Genomic DNA, 14,871 nt, shown 5'->3' with positions numbered 1-14,871 from the left:
GGTGCATAGGGTGGGATCCAAAGACTTGAGACCAGCCGTTCCCCAACCTGGTGCCTCCAGACATTGTTGGGGCTACAATTGCCATCAGCCCCTAAGCAGCATGGCCAATGGCCAGGGTTGATGGGAATTGTAGTCCCAAGATATGAAAGGTGCCTGGTTGCAGAATGCTGGTCTCCCTCCCCACTTCCACTGAAATTACACCACCACCCCCAGGGGCATTGGGGGTGTGTGTTTCTGGTGTTTTGTTGTTTTGTTGTTTTTCCCTTCCAGATCCTCACATAGCTATTCCTGACATGCCAGCTGCTGTTGCCAACACTGCCACTCAGCTGTTACTTAGAGCTTCACATATTCTCCAACAACTCCAACTTCCTGCTAATTCTGTTTCTCCTGCGTGGGTGCTGTTTCATGGGCCTTAACCCTTTTGACTCAGCTGCTTGAACATGGCATTTGTGCAGCTTATTATCTGTCATATGGGGCAAACAGATACACCCCACCACCCTGAGTCACATGGGGCACATGCGCCACTGCCTCTCTGTGCAGCCGAGGGTCAGATTTCTGCCTCCCTAATTCAAGCATTTGCATATATACCTCTCATTGATTTTGTACCCTTTATTTTGTTCATTTATATATATCACATTGCTGTTGCACCATTTCTTCCAATGAAGTCGGTGACCGTGTTGCCTGTGAGGTTGGTTCTTGCAACTTTCCAAAGATATGGGTTCTAGATTATTATCAAGGGAGTTAATAAGTGAGCATGTTTACTTGTATTACTGATTCACAGTGCGGGTGCCTTAGAGCAGGAGTGGGAAAATCATTTTCAGCCCGAGGGCCACGTTCCTTCTGTGCAGCCTTCCAGGGGCCACATGCCCAGTGTTGGTTGGAGCCAAAGTGTGTGGGGCAACAAATGTTAATGTTACATTTTTATAGGAGGCTAGTTTTGTACATACACACCTCTATCCTAGTCACAGACAACCAAAAGGCATTATCAGAGTTCAAGGAGGACATACTCTAGCCAGGAACAAAAACACTCAAGGAAGGTGAGAAGCAAGACCAATGGAGAGGCCTAGAACAGCCCCTCCTAGAGGTCCAGAGAGGTCTCATTTGTTCATATAATCAGCTGGTCTGAGAGGACATTGCTGTCTAATCTTGTACCATTCATATTTATTAATGCTTTTAAACTGATCAGTATAATACCGTCTGCATCAGTTAACAAAAAAGATCAAGACTTTTACCAAACTACATATCTAGACTTAGTTGCTTAAATTTGCAGCTCTAAGTGAGAGAGTCTGTCATATTTAGGCACAACACACATAAAAACAAGTTGTGAAGTTTATCAAATGTCAAAAAATCAGCAAGTGTCTTAAGTCTGATGATCTCCTTTAAGCTCAAATTCTTTTGAGTAAATTTAGAAGGCCAGACTCAGCCACCTCTGAGTCTGAGGTTGCCCCCCACCCCACCTTAGAGGGCTCCCTTTATCCAGTGTTTATCAAGGCTGAGAAGTGTAGTCAAGACATTGGCGAGATGATGAGTGAACAGCCTCCAGCCCTTGGCATACCTTCAAAAAGCCTCTGTGAGCAGTCAGTTGAGACCCCTTGCAAAAGCAGCCTGTTCATTCCACAACAACCAGAGTAGAGGGAGGTTGATTAGGGAGGCATACCCCAACTTTGGGGTTTTTTCTTGCCAACTGCTGGCTTTGAACAGTCAGCATGTGTTGCCCAACCATTTACCCCAAGGGAATGAGACCCTCAACAGAAAAGCAGTTGCCACCCTATGTTAGATTAATCAATTAAATGTTTCGATTAAAAAGTGCTGCTGCTGAATTTGCAAATTTTATTAAATTGTTGCAGAGAATGAAATCAATTCATCACAGTAAACAATAAAACTGTTTTAATCAATTAATCAAATGAACTTCTGATTCAAAATCAATGCTTTTATGCAGCAGAGATTATTAGCTTACAGTTTTTGATAGATTAAAAAGCTAATAAACCAGTAGATCATATTCATTCATCCCTTATAAAAAGGTTAGGCTTTCAAACGCCATCTTGAAAGAGGCATTCTATCTTGCTTGTGGGAGAGAAAGGGGAATGTCTCTACAAAACCTGAGGCAGGATTTGAACCTGCCATTTCCCAAGCCCTAACCCAAGCTCACCATAGCTCTTACCCCAGGCTTCTCAAAACTATTTAACAATGCCATTATGTGTAAAAGAATCACATATATAGAAGCCATTACGTACACTGGTCATGCTGGCCATACTCTGCCTCCTCGGAGGGAGCAGTGCTTCCGAATACCAGGTGCTAGAAACCGCAGGAGGGGAGGGTTGCTCTTGTGCTTGGGGTCCTGCTTGGACCCCAAACATCAGGAAGAACTTCCTGACAGTAAGAGCTGTTCGGCAGTGGAATTTGCTACCAAGGAGTGTGGTGGAGTCTCCTTCTTTGGAGGTCTTTAAGCAGAGGCTTGACAGGCATATGTCAAGAATGCTTTGATGGTGTTTCCTGCTTGGCAGGGGGTTGGACTGGATGGCCTTTGTGGTCTCTTCCAACTCTATGATTCTATGATTCTATGGGTTCCACACCTTGGTTGGCTACTGTGAGAACAGGATACTGGACTAGATGTTCTTATACAGGCATCCCCCCATGCACACATGTGTGTGGCTGTGTATGTGCATGGTGACAGGAAATAAATAAGTAGAATCATACCAGGAAACGGCAGGTGAGAGACTGAAGTAGAGCTCATCCGGACACCCTCCTGTGCCAAGCCAGGCTCCCCAAAAACAGGGCCCCCAGACAGCTACAAGTAAAGAGAAGAAGGGAAGAAGAGGGAGGGAATGGGGCAAGAGGCACGGGGGCGACAGAAAGGGGACACCCACTGCTTCACCACCATTGGGACCCTCCTGCCGCTCCTGCTGGCTTCCCTCCACCAGCCTCGCTGAGTGGGCTCCCTGCCTCCATCCGCCCCACCCCGCCACTTGGCCATACCTGAGAGACTGACCTTCTCAGGAGGAGGAGAGAAAGGTGGTGACAGTGAAGGCGGCTGCTTGCATGGAAAGTGAGCAAGGGTTCCTTGCGGGGAAATCGCGGCACCCAGGAAGGAAACCTGACCCAACCTTGCTTCCCGTGCAATTCCCCGCTAAAGACCTCAAGCCTTGCAGGTCTCCTGGAGCCAGGTTTGTTCGCTCCCTCGGATTATAAAGGAAAATCTTTTATCCCTCTCTTTCCCTTTTTATTTTTATTTTAAAGATGCTTTTTAGAGGGTGCTCATCACTTTACATGATTTCACTTATGCATGCAGGGGCCCAGAAGGTAGCCCCACATAAATAAAAAAAAACTCCTGCTCAGAAGGCTTGTTGAAAGAGGAAAGTTGAATCTGGAGCATGCATCATTACTTTTTGTTCAGCTGTGTTCTTGGTTATATGTTATGATAATAGTCCATAGCGTGGTCACATTAACCTGGGAATCTGTAGTAGAAAAACACTGTCATGATTCCGGAGGAGTCATTACCATCCACCTACCTGCGTAGGACTGGTGTGGTTACTGTGGCATGCAGTGTTGCATTTGCTGAGAGATCCCATTTGTTGTGAGGCACAAAGGAAGTCAAACAAGCCTGATTTACTTTTTACAGTTTCAGAAGTCCTGTTGGATTTTGCGTGGCACAGCATTGGGGTGTGAAATTGCAATGACGGAGCCATCTGCCTTAATCCTTGCATCCCAATTGAACCTTTCCCTCCCTGTGTTTTATTTAGAGTGATTATGCAGCTTTTCAGAGCATATTTTATCTGGTTTACCCCACCCCATCCCACCAGTTCTCTATTAATTGGGCTCTATTATTATGAAGACTAAAGGACAGAGTTTGGAGGTCACACCCTTTAAAAAGAAAGAAAAAAGAAAGGTTGTGTTCTCATCCTTGCTATTTAAAATTGCCTGCTGAAATTACACACGCTTAAATTACACCCAGGACCAGTGAGAGCCTGCCCAAACTTGGGACCATCATTTGGTCCCCCTCGTGGGGAAGGGAGTTGCACAGTTTGCCTGGCTGGCCAGAAGAACCACCTTTCCACCAGTCACTGCTTGGCCACATGGATTATATAGTTGTGAGAGCATCTTCTGCGGATCAGTCTCTACAGGGACAGCTTTGGGGCCACTATTGCTTGGGGAGCTGGTCTGGTGGTGGGCATGCCTGTCATGAACAAGCTAGTCAGATGTTCACTCAACAGCTGAAACAAACTGTACAAGGCAACATGCATGGCCAGCATTGTGTTAACATTGTTGTTGTTTAATCAGAAGGCTAGTTTACAGCATCTAATGGGAGTTGTACTCCAAATCAAACCAAAGCTCTGCTACTGGTAGCAGCAGACCAGATCACCCTCCATTTCACCAAGCTGTGGAATGGACTTTGGGCAGTTCTATGGTGCCTTTTTGACTACCCTGACCCTTATTACATGAAGTTTGTACCTGTTCTCAGGCATGTTGTTCAATATTGTGTGCAGCCCAGCAAATACCTGGACATGCTGAGAACTGAACTTGATTCCCACCTCTGCACGACTCAGGGGCTGGGCAAAAATAGCCTCAACAGCTCTTCTCCTTCATCAGCTACCTCCCAAGTGGATATCATGATTGGTTTCTGCTCCTCCTCATCCTTGTACCAACTTTCCTTTCTTGTAGATTCCTTGTCTGTGCCACAGGGAGCTTAGGGATGGGCCATGCACGGCCCCTACTCACCCCTTGTGCTTGCCTGTTTATCTTCCTCCCCTAGGCCCTGTAAGCCCCAGCTTCCTTTGTTACACCAATCCTACACCTTTTCCTCTTCACACACACACACATTTGCATCCTTGGGCACCGGCCAATGCCCTGATAGGATCCAGTGCCACAGTGTCTGCCCTTGCCCTATCCCTTAATTTGTTTTGTGGCCCAACCCTCAGAGCAGCAGCCAGTGACTGGATCCGGACAGCCTTTTAACTTAACCCACCTGTCTTCGCTCTGGTAGAGCATTGTAGAGGAGCTAAAAGTATGGTCAGCTCCAACCCCCCCTCACTGCTTTCAGCAGTGTCAGCCTGACCAAGTAAGGCTATCAGGTCTCACTGACAAAGAAACCCCCCCCCCAAAAAAAAACCCTGGTCAACAAGAGGCCCCCCCTCCAACTGGCCCTCTTGTTGACCAGGGTATGCTTCTCAATTCTAATGTGATATGTAATTTGTTCCCAGATCACTTCTCATGGGAATGGATAGCTTCCCAACTCCCACTAGGTGACACACTATAGACACAGCCATACCATATATTTAAAGCACTATGGTACAAATTTAAGCAGTCATGGCTTCCCCAAAATAATTCTGTGTTCTGTGGTTTGTTCCCAGGTACAATTCCCAGAGTGATTAAACAATACTCTTCACAGGGGTCTCTGCCAATTGTAGCTCTGCTCTTTGAGGGGAACAGGGGTCTCCTAACAACTGCCAGCACCTTTAACAAGCTCCCGAAATCCAGGGTGGGGTGGGGGACTGTTTAAAGTGGTATTAAAGTGCTTTAAATGTACCGCATGAATGTGACCTCTGAGAACCCAGTATAAGCCTATCACAAAATGCTTCAGGGCAACCAGGCTGGCCCCTTCCCACCTTCAGAGCAGCTCCGTGGTTTGGGATATCAGTTTGCCCACCCGGGGATTAGAAGGTCAGAGCTCTGGAAGCCTTATTACTACACTGAGCCCGTTCCAGCAACGTAAAAGTCTTGTGTAGAATTAATGTACAGAAATTGGCAAGCCATGTTCCCATTTTTACTGCCACTTTTCAGGCCTCTCTGCTAAAATCCCATCTTCTCATTTATTTAAAAAATTTCATATATATATATATATATATATATATATATATATATATATATATATGTTTTCATTAATCTCTCATGACAAAATTTAGGGCTGCGAAACTGGCAGTTGTTTCGGCTTTTAGGACTACATTAGCTGGCGTATTAAACAAAATGTGTCACTCTCGCAGTATCTTCTGCAAGAAGCTAAATCAATTTCCTCAGCCGTTTCCATGCACCACTTTATCTAAAAGCATCTGAATTATCATTTACAGCTAAGATGCTTTATTAGCAGCTGGCTTGAAAATTGCTCTATGGGAGAGAAAAAATTGTGTGTCACTTTATAGTAATTTTTAAATTGGTGTTAATCCAACATAGTAAAGTATTTTTTATATAAGGGGGGGGGGAGACACCCAAAAACCTTTTTTCATAATTGTCATTTTGGCTTAATGAGATGTTATCTTTTTCTTTTTCTTCTTAATTTTTTGAAGCCAGCTCTACCATGGCAGAGAGAATGCTATATGAAGTAAATAATATTTGGGGTTTCCATCATAGAGCTGTGAAGATACTGGGCTTGACATAATGCCTTCTCTTAACTGAAGGCTCAAGTTGGGCAACTTTAGCCAAAAGGTTGAGAGGGTGTGTGTGTGTGTGTGTGTGTGTGTGAGAGAGAGAGAGAGAGAGAGAGAGAGAGAGAGAGAGAGAACACTGATATCTGAAGCCTTTTGTAGAGAGTTTAAAAGCACACAAAAATAGCTACACCAATTTACCAGGTATCAACAGTGGGGTACTCATGGACCCCCACAGCCCCTGTGATTTCTGTGATGGTGTAGAGGAGAGCCATGCCAACATTCCCTGGCCATATCCACACCATATGATACTACTTTACACAGTTATGGCTTCCACCAAAGCAACTTGGGAGCTGGAGTTTGTTAAGGGTTCTGAGAGTTGTTAGGATTCCCTTATTCCCCTCCGAGAGCTACAATTCCCAGGCTGGTTAAACAATCAGAACCTCTTCCTGGAGAACCCTGGACACTGTATCTCTGAGAAGGAAATACTGTAGGGATCTGTTAACAACTCTCAGTTTCCATACACTGCTCTGGTTCGCCAGAAGCAGCTTAGTCATGCTGGCCACATGACCTGGTAAAACTGTCTGCAGACAAACGTCGGCTCCCTCAGCCAGTAAAGCAAGATGAGCGCCGCAACCCCAGAGTCGTCCGCGACTGGACCTAATGGTCAGGGGTACCTTTACCTTTACCTTTAACAACTCTCCTCACCTCTCAAAGAGGATCCAAGGGTTATTGGTCTCTCAGCTGAGTTGATGGGAAAGCCTTGCAGTCCCTTTCCTTCAGAAAGGGGAGAGATATAAATTAAATTCGTCATCATCCTAATCTCTCTATCTACTTTTGCCTGATGGAGCTGCTTTTTTAGCAGAGCCAGTGGGGAGAGGCCTTGGAGTCCCACATCTGCATTTCCTGTAACCAAACAGGCAATATATTTGTGCTTATTTATTTGTAAGAATATTTATAAACCACTAAGTCACAAAAATATCAAGGCAATGTACAATAAAATAAAGTAATAATAATAATAATGTACAGAACAAATGGCCAACACTGACTCAATAAGTCTGATTGACTAGCATAGCTTTTCATTCATCCTAGTGCAGAACCTGCATTTTTTAAAATTCTGGTTTTGACCCAAAAGTGCATTTATTGGCTCACCTGCTTTGCAGTTCTGTCAATGACTTTTGCATGTAATCATTTTACCTTGCAGTGGTATGTCAACAGAAACAGGCCCTCTTATGTTTTTTACCTTTTTTTTTTTTGGTGCAGGTTCAAGAGGCGAAGAGATCTCAGAAGAGGATCCACAGATCGACATTGCAACCGTCCAGGACATGTTAAGCAGCCACCATTACAAGTCTTTCAAAGTCAGCATGATCCACAGGCTTCGGTTCACCACAGACGTTCAGTTAGGTAAATTGGTTTACCCCACTCAATACTAACAAACAAACAAAAAAAACCACCCTACATGTGACCATTTACCTACCATCTTTGATTCCTAGTTTTTTCTTCACCGGCATTTACAATATACAGGTGAAACTCAGAAAATTAGAATATTGTCGAAAAGTGCATTTATTTCAGTAATGCAACTTAAAAGGTGAAACCAATATATGAGGTAGATGCATGACATGCAAAGCAAGATGTGTCAAGCCTTTATTTGTTGTAATTGTAATTATTTGTCGTTAGGCAGGTCAATTATAAATGGAATGTAATTAATGAAATGTAATAGCGATGTTTCTTTTTGTATTATTGTAACTGTTTGTTTTATTACTGTGGAATTTCCAAAAGAAAGCATTTGTAAAAATTAAAAGAAAAAAAATTGCATTACTGAAATAAATGCACTTTTCGACGATATTCTAATTTTCTGAACAAAATAAAAAATTCCTTCAGTAGCACCTTAAGGACCAACTAAGTTTTAATTTTGGTATGAGCTTTCGTGTGCATGCACACTTCATCAGATACCATGCACACGAGAGATGCATGCACACGAAAGCTCATACCAAAATTAAAACTTAGTTGGTCCTTAAGGTGCTACTGAAGGAATTTTTTTATTTTGTTTCGACTCGGACCAACACGGCTACCTACCTGTAACTAATTTTCTGAATTTTACCTGTACCTGTCAGGGACTGGGCAGAGGAGGGATGGTGGAGACTGCCTCCTCCTCCCCATTCTAACCCTTCCAGGGAGGAGGAAGAGGAAGACAGTATAGATTAACAACAGAAGGTTGCGGGAGATCACAGCTCAGAGGCAGATGAGGGGGAAAGTTGGGAAATAATGGGGGGGGAGGAGGAGGAGGAGGAAGCGGGATGACAGCTGACGAACATGCGGTCTTTAGAAAGCATTACAAACCCTCTCATCTCTCAGAACCCGGTGAGCCTTGAAAGCAGGAGAGCAAAGAGCTCAAAGACAGAGGGCCCATAGCAGCACCCATAGTAGGGACGATGAGATTGACGAATGAGGAAGTGGGAGAGACAGGGTGGATATTCACTCAGGACAATGCCATTATCCAAGAGGCTGGGTTCTGTAGCCTTTCTCTGTAAATACTGAATTAAAAAAGGACGGTAATAAACCTTCCCCTGTCCTTATACTCTCCTGGGCAACCAGCTGGGAGCCACTGACAGCATCCTGACAATTCTTGCTATTGCGTAATCCAGGGATAGCTAATATGGTGCCATCCAAATGTTAGACTACAGCTCCCATCAGCCCCAGCCAGCATGACTGCTGGTGTGGAATGATGGGAGTTGTAGTCTAACAACACCTATGAACGTAAGAAGAGCCTACTGGATCAGCCGGTGGTCCATCTAGTCCAGCATCCTGTTTTCACAGTGGCCAGCCAGATACCCATGAGAAACCTGCAAGCAGGATTCAAGCACAAGAGCACTCTCCCCTCCCCTCCAGCAGTTTCCAGCAGCTAATATTAAAAAGCATTATTGCCTCCAACAGTTGATGTAGAGCAGGGGTTCCCAAACTACGGCCCCCGGGCCGGATGCGGCCCAATCGGCCTTCCAATCCGGCCCGCGACGACCCCCGCCGCCCGCTGCCGCCGCCCGCTCTCACGGCGCGCGGCGCAGCAACGATCTAAAAAATCGGCAAAAAATCGCCGAAAATCCTTTGTGCGCATGCGTATGGGCCTCTCCCGACCCGGAAGAGGTCATTTCTGGTGCACTTCCGGGTCGGGGGAGGCCCATGCGCATGCGCACAAGCGATTTTCGGCGATTTTTTCCCCGCCCGTGTGCGTGTGCGCATGCGCACGGGCGCGCACTCCCCCGCCCTCCAGCCCGCTGCGCACGCACTCCCCTGCCCTCCGGCCCGCCGCACGGTAAGTCTGGGGACCCCTGATGTAGAGCATAGCCATCATGGCTAATAGCCAATGATAGTCCTCTCCTCCATGAATTCTTCCAGTCGTTTTTTATAAAGCCATTCAAATTGGTGACCATCACTGCCTCCTATGAGAGTGAGTTCCCATAGTTTCGCTATGCACTGTGTGAAGTACTTTTATCTGTCCTGAATCTTCCAGCATTCAGCTTCACAAGATGTCCACTGGAGGGCACCACATTGGCAACCCCTGGTGTAGTCCCTACACCCAAATGGTACTAGGATGGTAATCCCCGCTCTCATTTCCCTTTCATGCTTAACTCTGACCTCAGATGGGGGAGAGGGGTGGGATGGGAGGGTGCAAAGGGAAAGGCTGGACTGAATTTTCTGGAGTCCTAGTTTTCTGGGTGAAATTTTGTGTTGAAAATGCAATGGAAAAAACACAAGCAGTCTGATTGTCATTTCAATCCAAATAATTTGCATTAAGTTAGATTGTAGAATTTCTCGGTGCAGAATTTTGAGTTACTTGAGCTTCTTTTTAAGCCCAGTGTGCACCCAGCCCTGATGAAAGCTTCACCATTGGCCTTTTGCAGCCTTCAGGTCTCAAGCACATGTGCATTTGTGTACAAGAGCCAGGCAATAAGATGTTTTATTTCCTGGAAAGTTACATCCACTCTGAGGCTCCCCACACACACATCTTTTCTGCTTTTTGTTTTTGCTTTTTGGTGTGTGTGTGTGTGTGCATGTGCGCGCGCATGTGTTTATTGCACTGTCTTGTTAAGGAAGGATTTATATGCTGGTGCTGACTGACCTGTGTTTTCTGCTCTTGAGCAAACTATCTAGGAGTGATAGTTTCCTTCCAGGGAAGTTTGACTCACTTGTATCTGGAAGCTGTCAGAAATAAGAGCTTGAAAAGGTCATGACAGATCACTAAAGATAAATGGTGAACGCAGAGAGGCTGTTACTGGGAAAACAAATGGCTTTTGTGTCTTTTGGAATGAAGGGACAAACTTTGCCTAGAGTCCTGGTGTGACCATCCCCCTACACGCAAATTTGTAAATCCCTTGTGTATTTTAAAACCAGTGTGGTGTGGTGGCTAGAGTTTCAGACTAGGACCTGGGACACCAGGGTTCAAATCCTCACTTGGCCATGAAGCTCACTGAGGGTGACCTTGGGATTGGCCACTGCCTCTCAGCCTAACCTACCTCACAGGGTTCCTAGCAGGATAAAATGGGAAGTGGATAAAAGCATGCATGGCACCTTGAGCTCCTCGGAGAAAAAAAGGTGGGATGCAAATACAGTAAATAAGATTTACCTCATAATTTTAATTTTATCTGGTTTTGTGAAATATATTCAATTGGTGGAGGCTGCCTAGAGTTTACTGCTCCCCTGTACACAACCCCTGCATGCGCCGTGAGAGCAGAGAGCTGGCCATCTCCTCTGCACTCTGCCTGCCAATCAGCATAGAAGCAAATGGCCACACTGGATGGAAACTGGTGCGGTTGTTATGCTATGCTTTTTTAGGTTATAGGAATTGGAGGGGGATCTAGGACGCAGGTGGCGCTGTGGTTAAACCACAGAGCCTAGGGCTTGCTGATCAGAAGGTCGGCGGTTTGAATCCCTGTGGCGGGGTGAGCTCCCGTTGCTTGGTCCCAGCACCTGCCAACCTAGCAGTTCGAAAGCACGTCAAAATGCAAGTAGATAAATAGGAACCGCTACAGCGGGAAGGTAAACGGCGTTTCCATGTGCTGCTCTGGTTTGCCAGAAGCGGCTTTGTCATGCTGGCCACATGACCTGGAAGCTATACGCCAGCTCCCTCGGCCAATAATGCGAGATGAGCGCGCAACCCCAGAGTCGGTTACGACTGGATCTAATGGTCAGGGGTCCCTTTACCTTTTACCTAGGCCATTTGCAGCATAAAGTGGAAACAACAGATGACATTTTTGTTCCAACAAGTTTTCCTAGGTGGACAAAACAGGTCTCTGCCACAGGCATCTTCTCTATGCTGGGTTGCAGCCAATGCCAGTTCTATCGCATAGTAAACACAATGAAGCTAATGGGCTTGACCTACTCAGGCTCATTAACTTCAGGAGGTTGGATGCAACCCCTCAGGTTGTTTTTTTAAAAAAACAAACACTCTGCTTTTATTTTCCACTTGTTTTTAACTCTCTTTGTTGCATTGCCTTGAGACATATTCGCAGAAGGCAAAAGAGTATTAGTAGTCATTGTCGTTGTTGTAACAACAATAACAGGGTGCGTTCAACAAAGGCTTACCGATCAGTTTTCCAGCCAGCCCAGAGCTTCCTCCAGGATACTATAAACTGCAAGGGACTAAAAGCTTCTTCAGTTTTCACCATGGGTAGTCTCAGATTGGAGTACCAAACTGGAGCCCCATATTCCTTCTCAGCTTGCGTGCACCTCTACATATCTTCCCCCTGTAAGACAGCTTCCTACGCTTAAAAAAAAAAACCAAAACCAAAACTCTAAAAACAATTGTTATTGGTTTTTAAACAAATACAATAACAATAACCATTGAACATCCAGCATTACATCTAGTAGTGTTTGTTCTGTCCATTGACTTTAGACATTAATTCACACATTTCAGTGTTCAAACCTATTGCTTAACGTAACCTCTCCACTGAGAAGATGGAGCAGGTATTATATGGACTTGATTTTGGTCATTAACATAGTTAAAGAAAGGGGTGCCTCCCTGTTCCTTGGAAGGTGTCTCTATTTGCTATGCCTTTAAGTGCCCTCCTGTGTCTGGTGAGACACTCAGACATTGCTGTATCCCAGATATTGCTTCCTGCGTTCTTATTTGAATCGGCCCTTTATTTATAATCCTGAGGACTAGAATCTTATTCCATTTTTACAGGAACTAACACTGCTCAGTGATAGAGCACCTGCTTTGCATGAACTGTTTACAGCATAAGCCTCTCTCTGTTCATGTGCAACTCATCCCAGATCTCATTGGCTCATTCAACTGAACTACAACGATTGTAATATTTGGGGCAGAAAACCTGCTTTGCATGCAGAGGGTTCTCAGTGCAATCTCCCTCAACTCCAGGTAGGGCTGGGAATGTCTCCCGCCTGAAATCCTAGAGAGCCTTTGCCAGTGAGGTTAGACAGAACAGAGCTAGATGGACCAACCGTCTTATTTGGTATGAGGCTGCTTCCTACGTTCCTGTGATGCTATTTTGTTTGTTGTTTGGTTAGGACCAGGCGCAAGAAAAATGCTACAGAATTGATCAAACTACACAGGTTTCGGCATAGTGCAAACCCAGCCAAATCTCCCCCAAATGCTACAGAATTGATGAAACAATACAGGGGTGTTCGGCATTGTGCAAATGCCCCCCAAAAGGGGGGTGGTGGTTTGCAATAAATGATGCAGGGGGAGAGCAAGAGGGGGGTGGGGACGGAATTGACAAAGGATTCGTGGTCCTGCAGATCCATGCCTGAGCGAGGAGGTGCGAGCGATGCAACGATAACAGTTATAATAGATGGGGGTATACAGCAACAATTTGCAGATAAAAATAATAGGAAGTTTAAAGTGCATTTTACATGATAAAGGAAAGATGAAATGGGGCGGGAGAGGGGAGTTTGCTTCATCTGAGGTGGCTCTGCAGCCTCTGCCTTCATTCGTGTGTGTGTGTGTGTGTGTGTGTGTGTGAGAGAGAGAGAGAGAGAGAGAGAGAGAGAGAGAGAGAGAGAGAGAGAGAGAGAGAGAGAAGTAGCCTCCGTAGGAAAAGATTGATGCAACCAGAAGTGACCTTGGCTTGGAGCAGGAGTCGGTGATGTATGTATGAGCATCTCTCGGCTAAATGGACCCAGATTTGTAGTGCTAATATACATGGAAACCCAGAACCAGACTCAGGATGGCAATAAATCAACAGCCACTTTGGGTGTCATTTCTGGTTTATATTCCACTATTGTTCTATCACTTTAATTCATGTCACTATCATCTGTTCATCTGGAACAGTTTTATATAATTTTCCAGTGGAGTTACCTGACAAATCCTATCAAATTAACATGGGTGCATTAACAATATTGACTCCACTCTGTGCGAATTCTTGGAGTGGCACTGAATGAAATGTTTTTTGTGTGTTTTTTTGCTGTTCGCCTTTTATGTTGTTTTTAATAAAGGGAAGAGAAGGCCCACAGGGACTATTTGTATTTGTTTTTTAATCTATTGAAGAAAGAGGGTGTATGAGAGAAAAAGTATTATGGTTTGTTTCCATTATAAAGTAGCTGTGCCGTTTCATTCTGCGCCACAGCTGGGCAAAAAATAGGAAGAAGTTTTTAACGTCAAGCCAACAGCTGCTAGTAATATTTTCGCAGGGGAGATATGTAGATTTGTTTATTTACTTATTGGACAACTGATGCTCTGGCTGCCAAGAGTGAAATGTTCTAATAAGGAAGCTTCTCTCCTGGTAGAGAATCCAGCATCTCCTCTCTCTCCCCCTCTTATTAGTTCACACACTACCAGCATCCTTTTGGGCTCTTGACACCGTGCGTAATTGAAATATGGGATCCGGGATGGGAGGGGTGGGTGCTCGGGTGACAAATTGCACCACTTGATTAATTGAAATGCGCAGTGCCTTTGCTGGCGGGGCTGCTCCCAGCTCGGCTGCAGTGGTCAGGTTCCAAATGAGGGTTACGCTACATTTGGCCGCCCGCAGGAGCTAAGGTTAACACAACACGCGTGGAGGTCACCTGTTCCTCCTGCCTCCTGTTTCTGTTTCATGCCAGCTTGTCATGAGCTGGGTAGGTGCAGCAGAGTGAGTGGCTTAAGGGCAATGCTGGCTGCCACCTTGCTCCATCCCTGTAGTGGCGCCCACCTGCTGAGTAGGTTGCAAAACCCATTTGTGGTATAGGGCAGCAGGGTCTATTTGCAGGCAGGTCGAAGGAATGCTCCCTCCCTCCCCAAACCAAGAGCAGAGAAAGTCTGCCTTGGGATGTTTAGCTGTCTCCTATTTGTTTCTACTCAGAGCAGAGCCATTGGCATTAAGGAAACCTGAGTTACCCGAGTCCATTAATTTCACTGGGTGTAAACCTGGTGTTGTCCTGGTGGCCTCAGCATTTGAAAGAGGAAAAAAATAAGAATCCTGGCCCCCAAGGCTAAGCCTCTGTGGGGGTTTTTATATATATATAAAATTCCTATCCTCATCTCTCATGTATACCTATACACCTGCCAGTCACAGTCCCAATC

At 45.4% G+C, this 14,871-nt stretch overlaps 1 protein-coding gene across 35 annotated transcripts in view; it reads left to right on the top strand.

Moving 5' to 3' along the window:
• MAPKAP1 (MAPK associated protein 1) overlaps positions 1-14,871 on the top strand; it is a 204,625-nt gene that overhangs the window by 155,868 nt on the left and 33,886 nt on the right. For all 35 annotated transcript variants that reach the window (XR_015948704.1, XR_015948703.1, XR_015948710.1 and 32 more), the window contains one exon: positions 7,620-7,760. Coding sequence is in view for 27 of the 35 variants with exons in the window: in XM_088664904.1 (XP_088521030.1) it covers positions 7,620-7,760 (141 nt within the window). In the remaining 8 variants the exon portion in view is untranslated. The remainder of the gene's footprint in view (positions 1-7,619; positions 7,761-14,871) is intronic.

Source organism: Zootoca vivipara, chromosome Z2 (assembly GCF_965207765.1).
Source record: "Zootoca vivipara chromosome Z2, rZooViv2.hap1.1, whole genome shotgun sequence".
Lineage (NCBI taxonomy): Eukaryota > Metazoa > Chordata > Lepidosauria > Squamata > Lacertidae > Zootoca > Zootoca vivipara.
The sequence above is the reverse complement of the archived record's forward strand: the minus strand, read 5'-3'. Positions and strand labels throughout refer to the sequence as shown.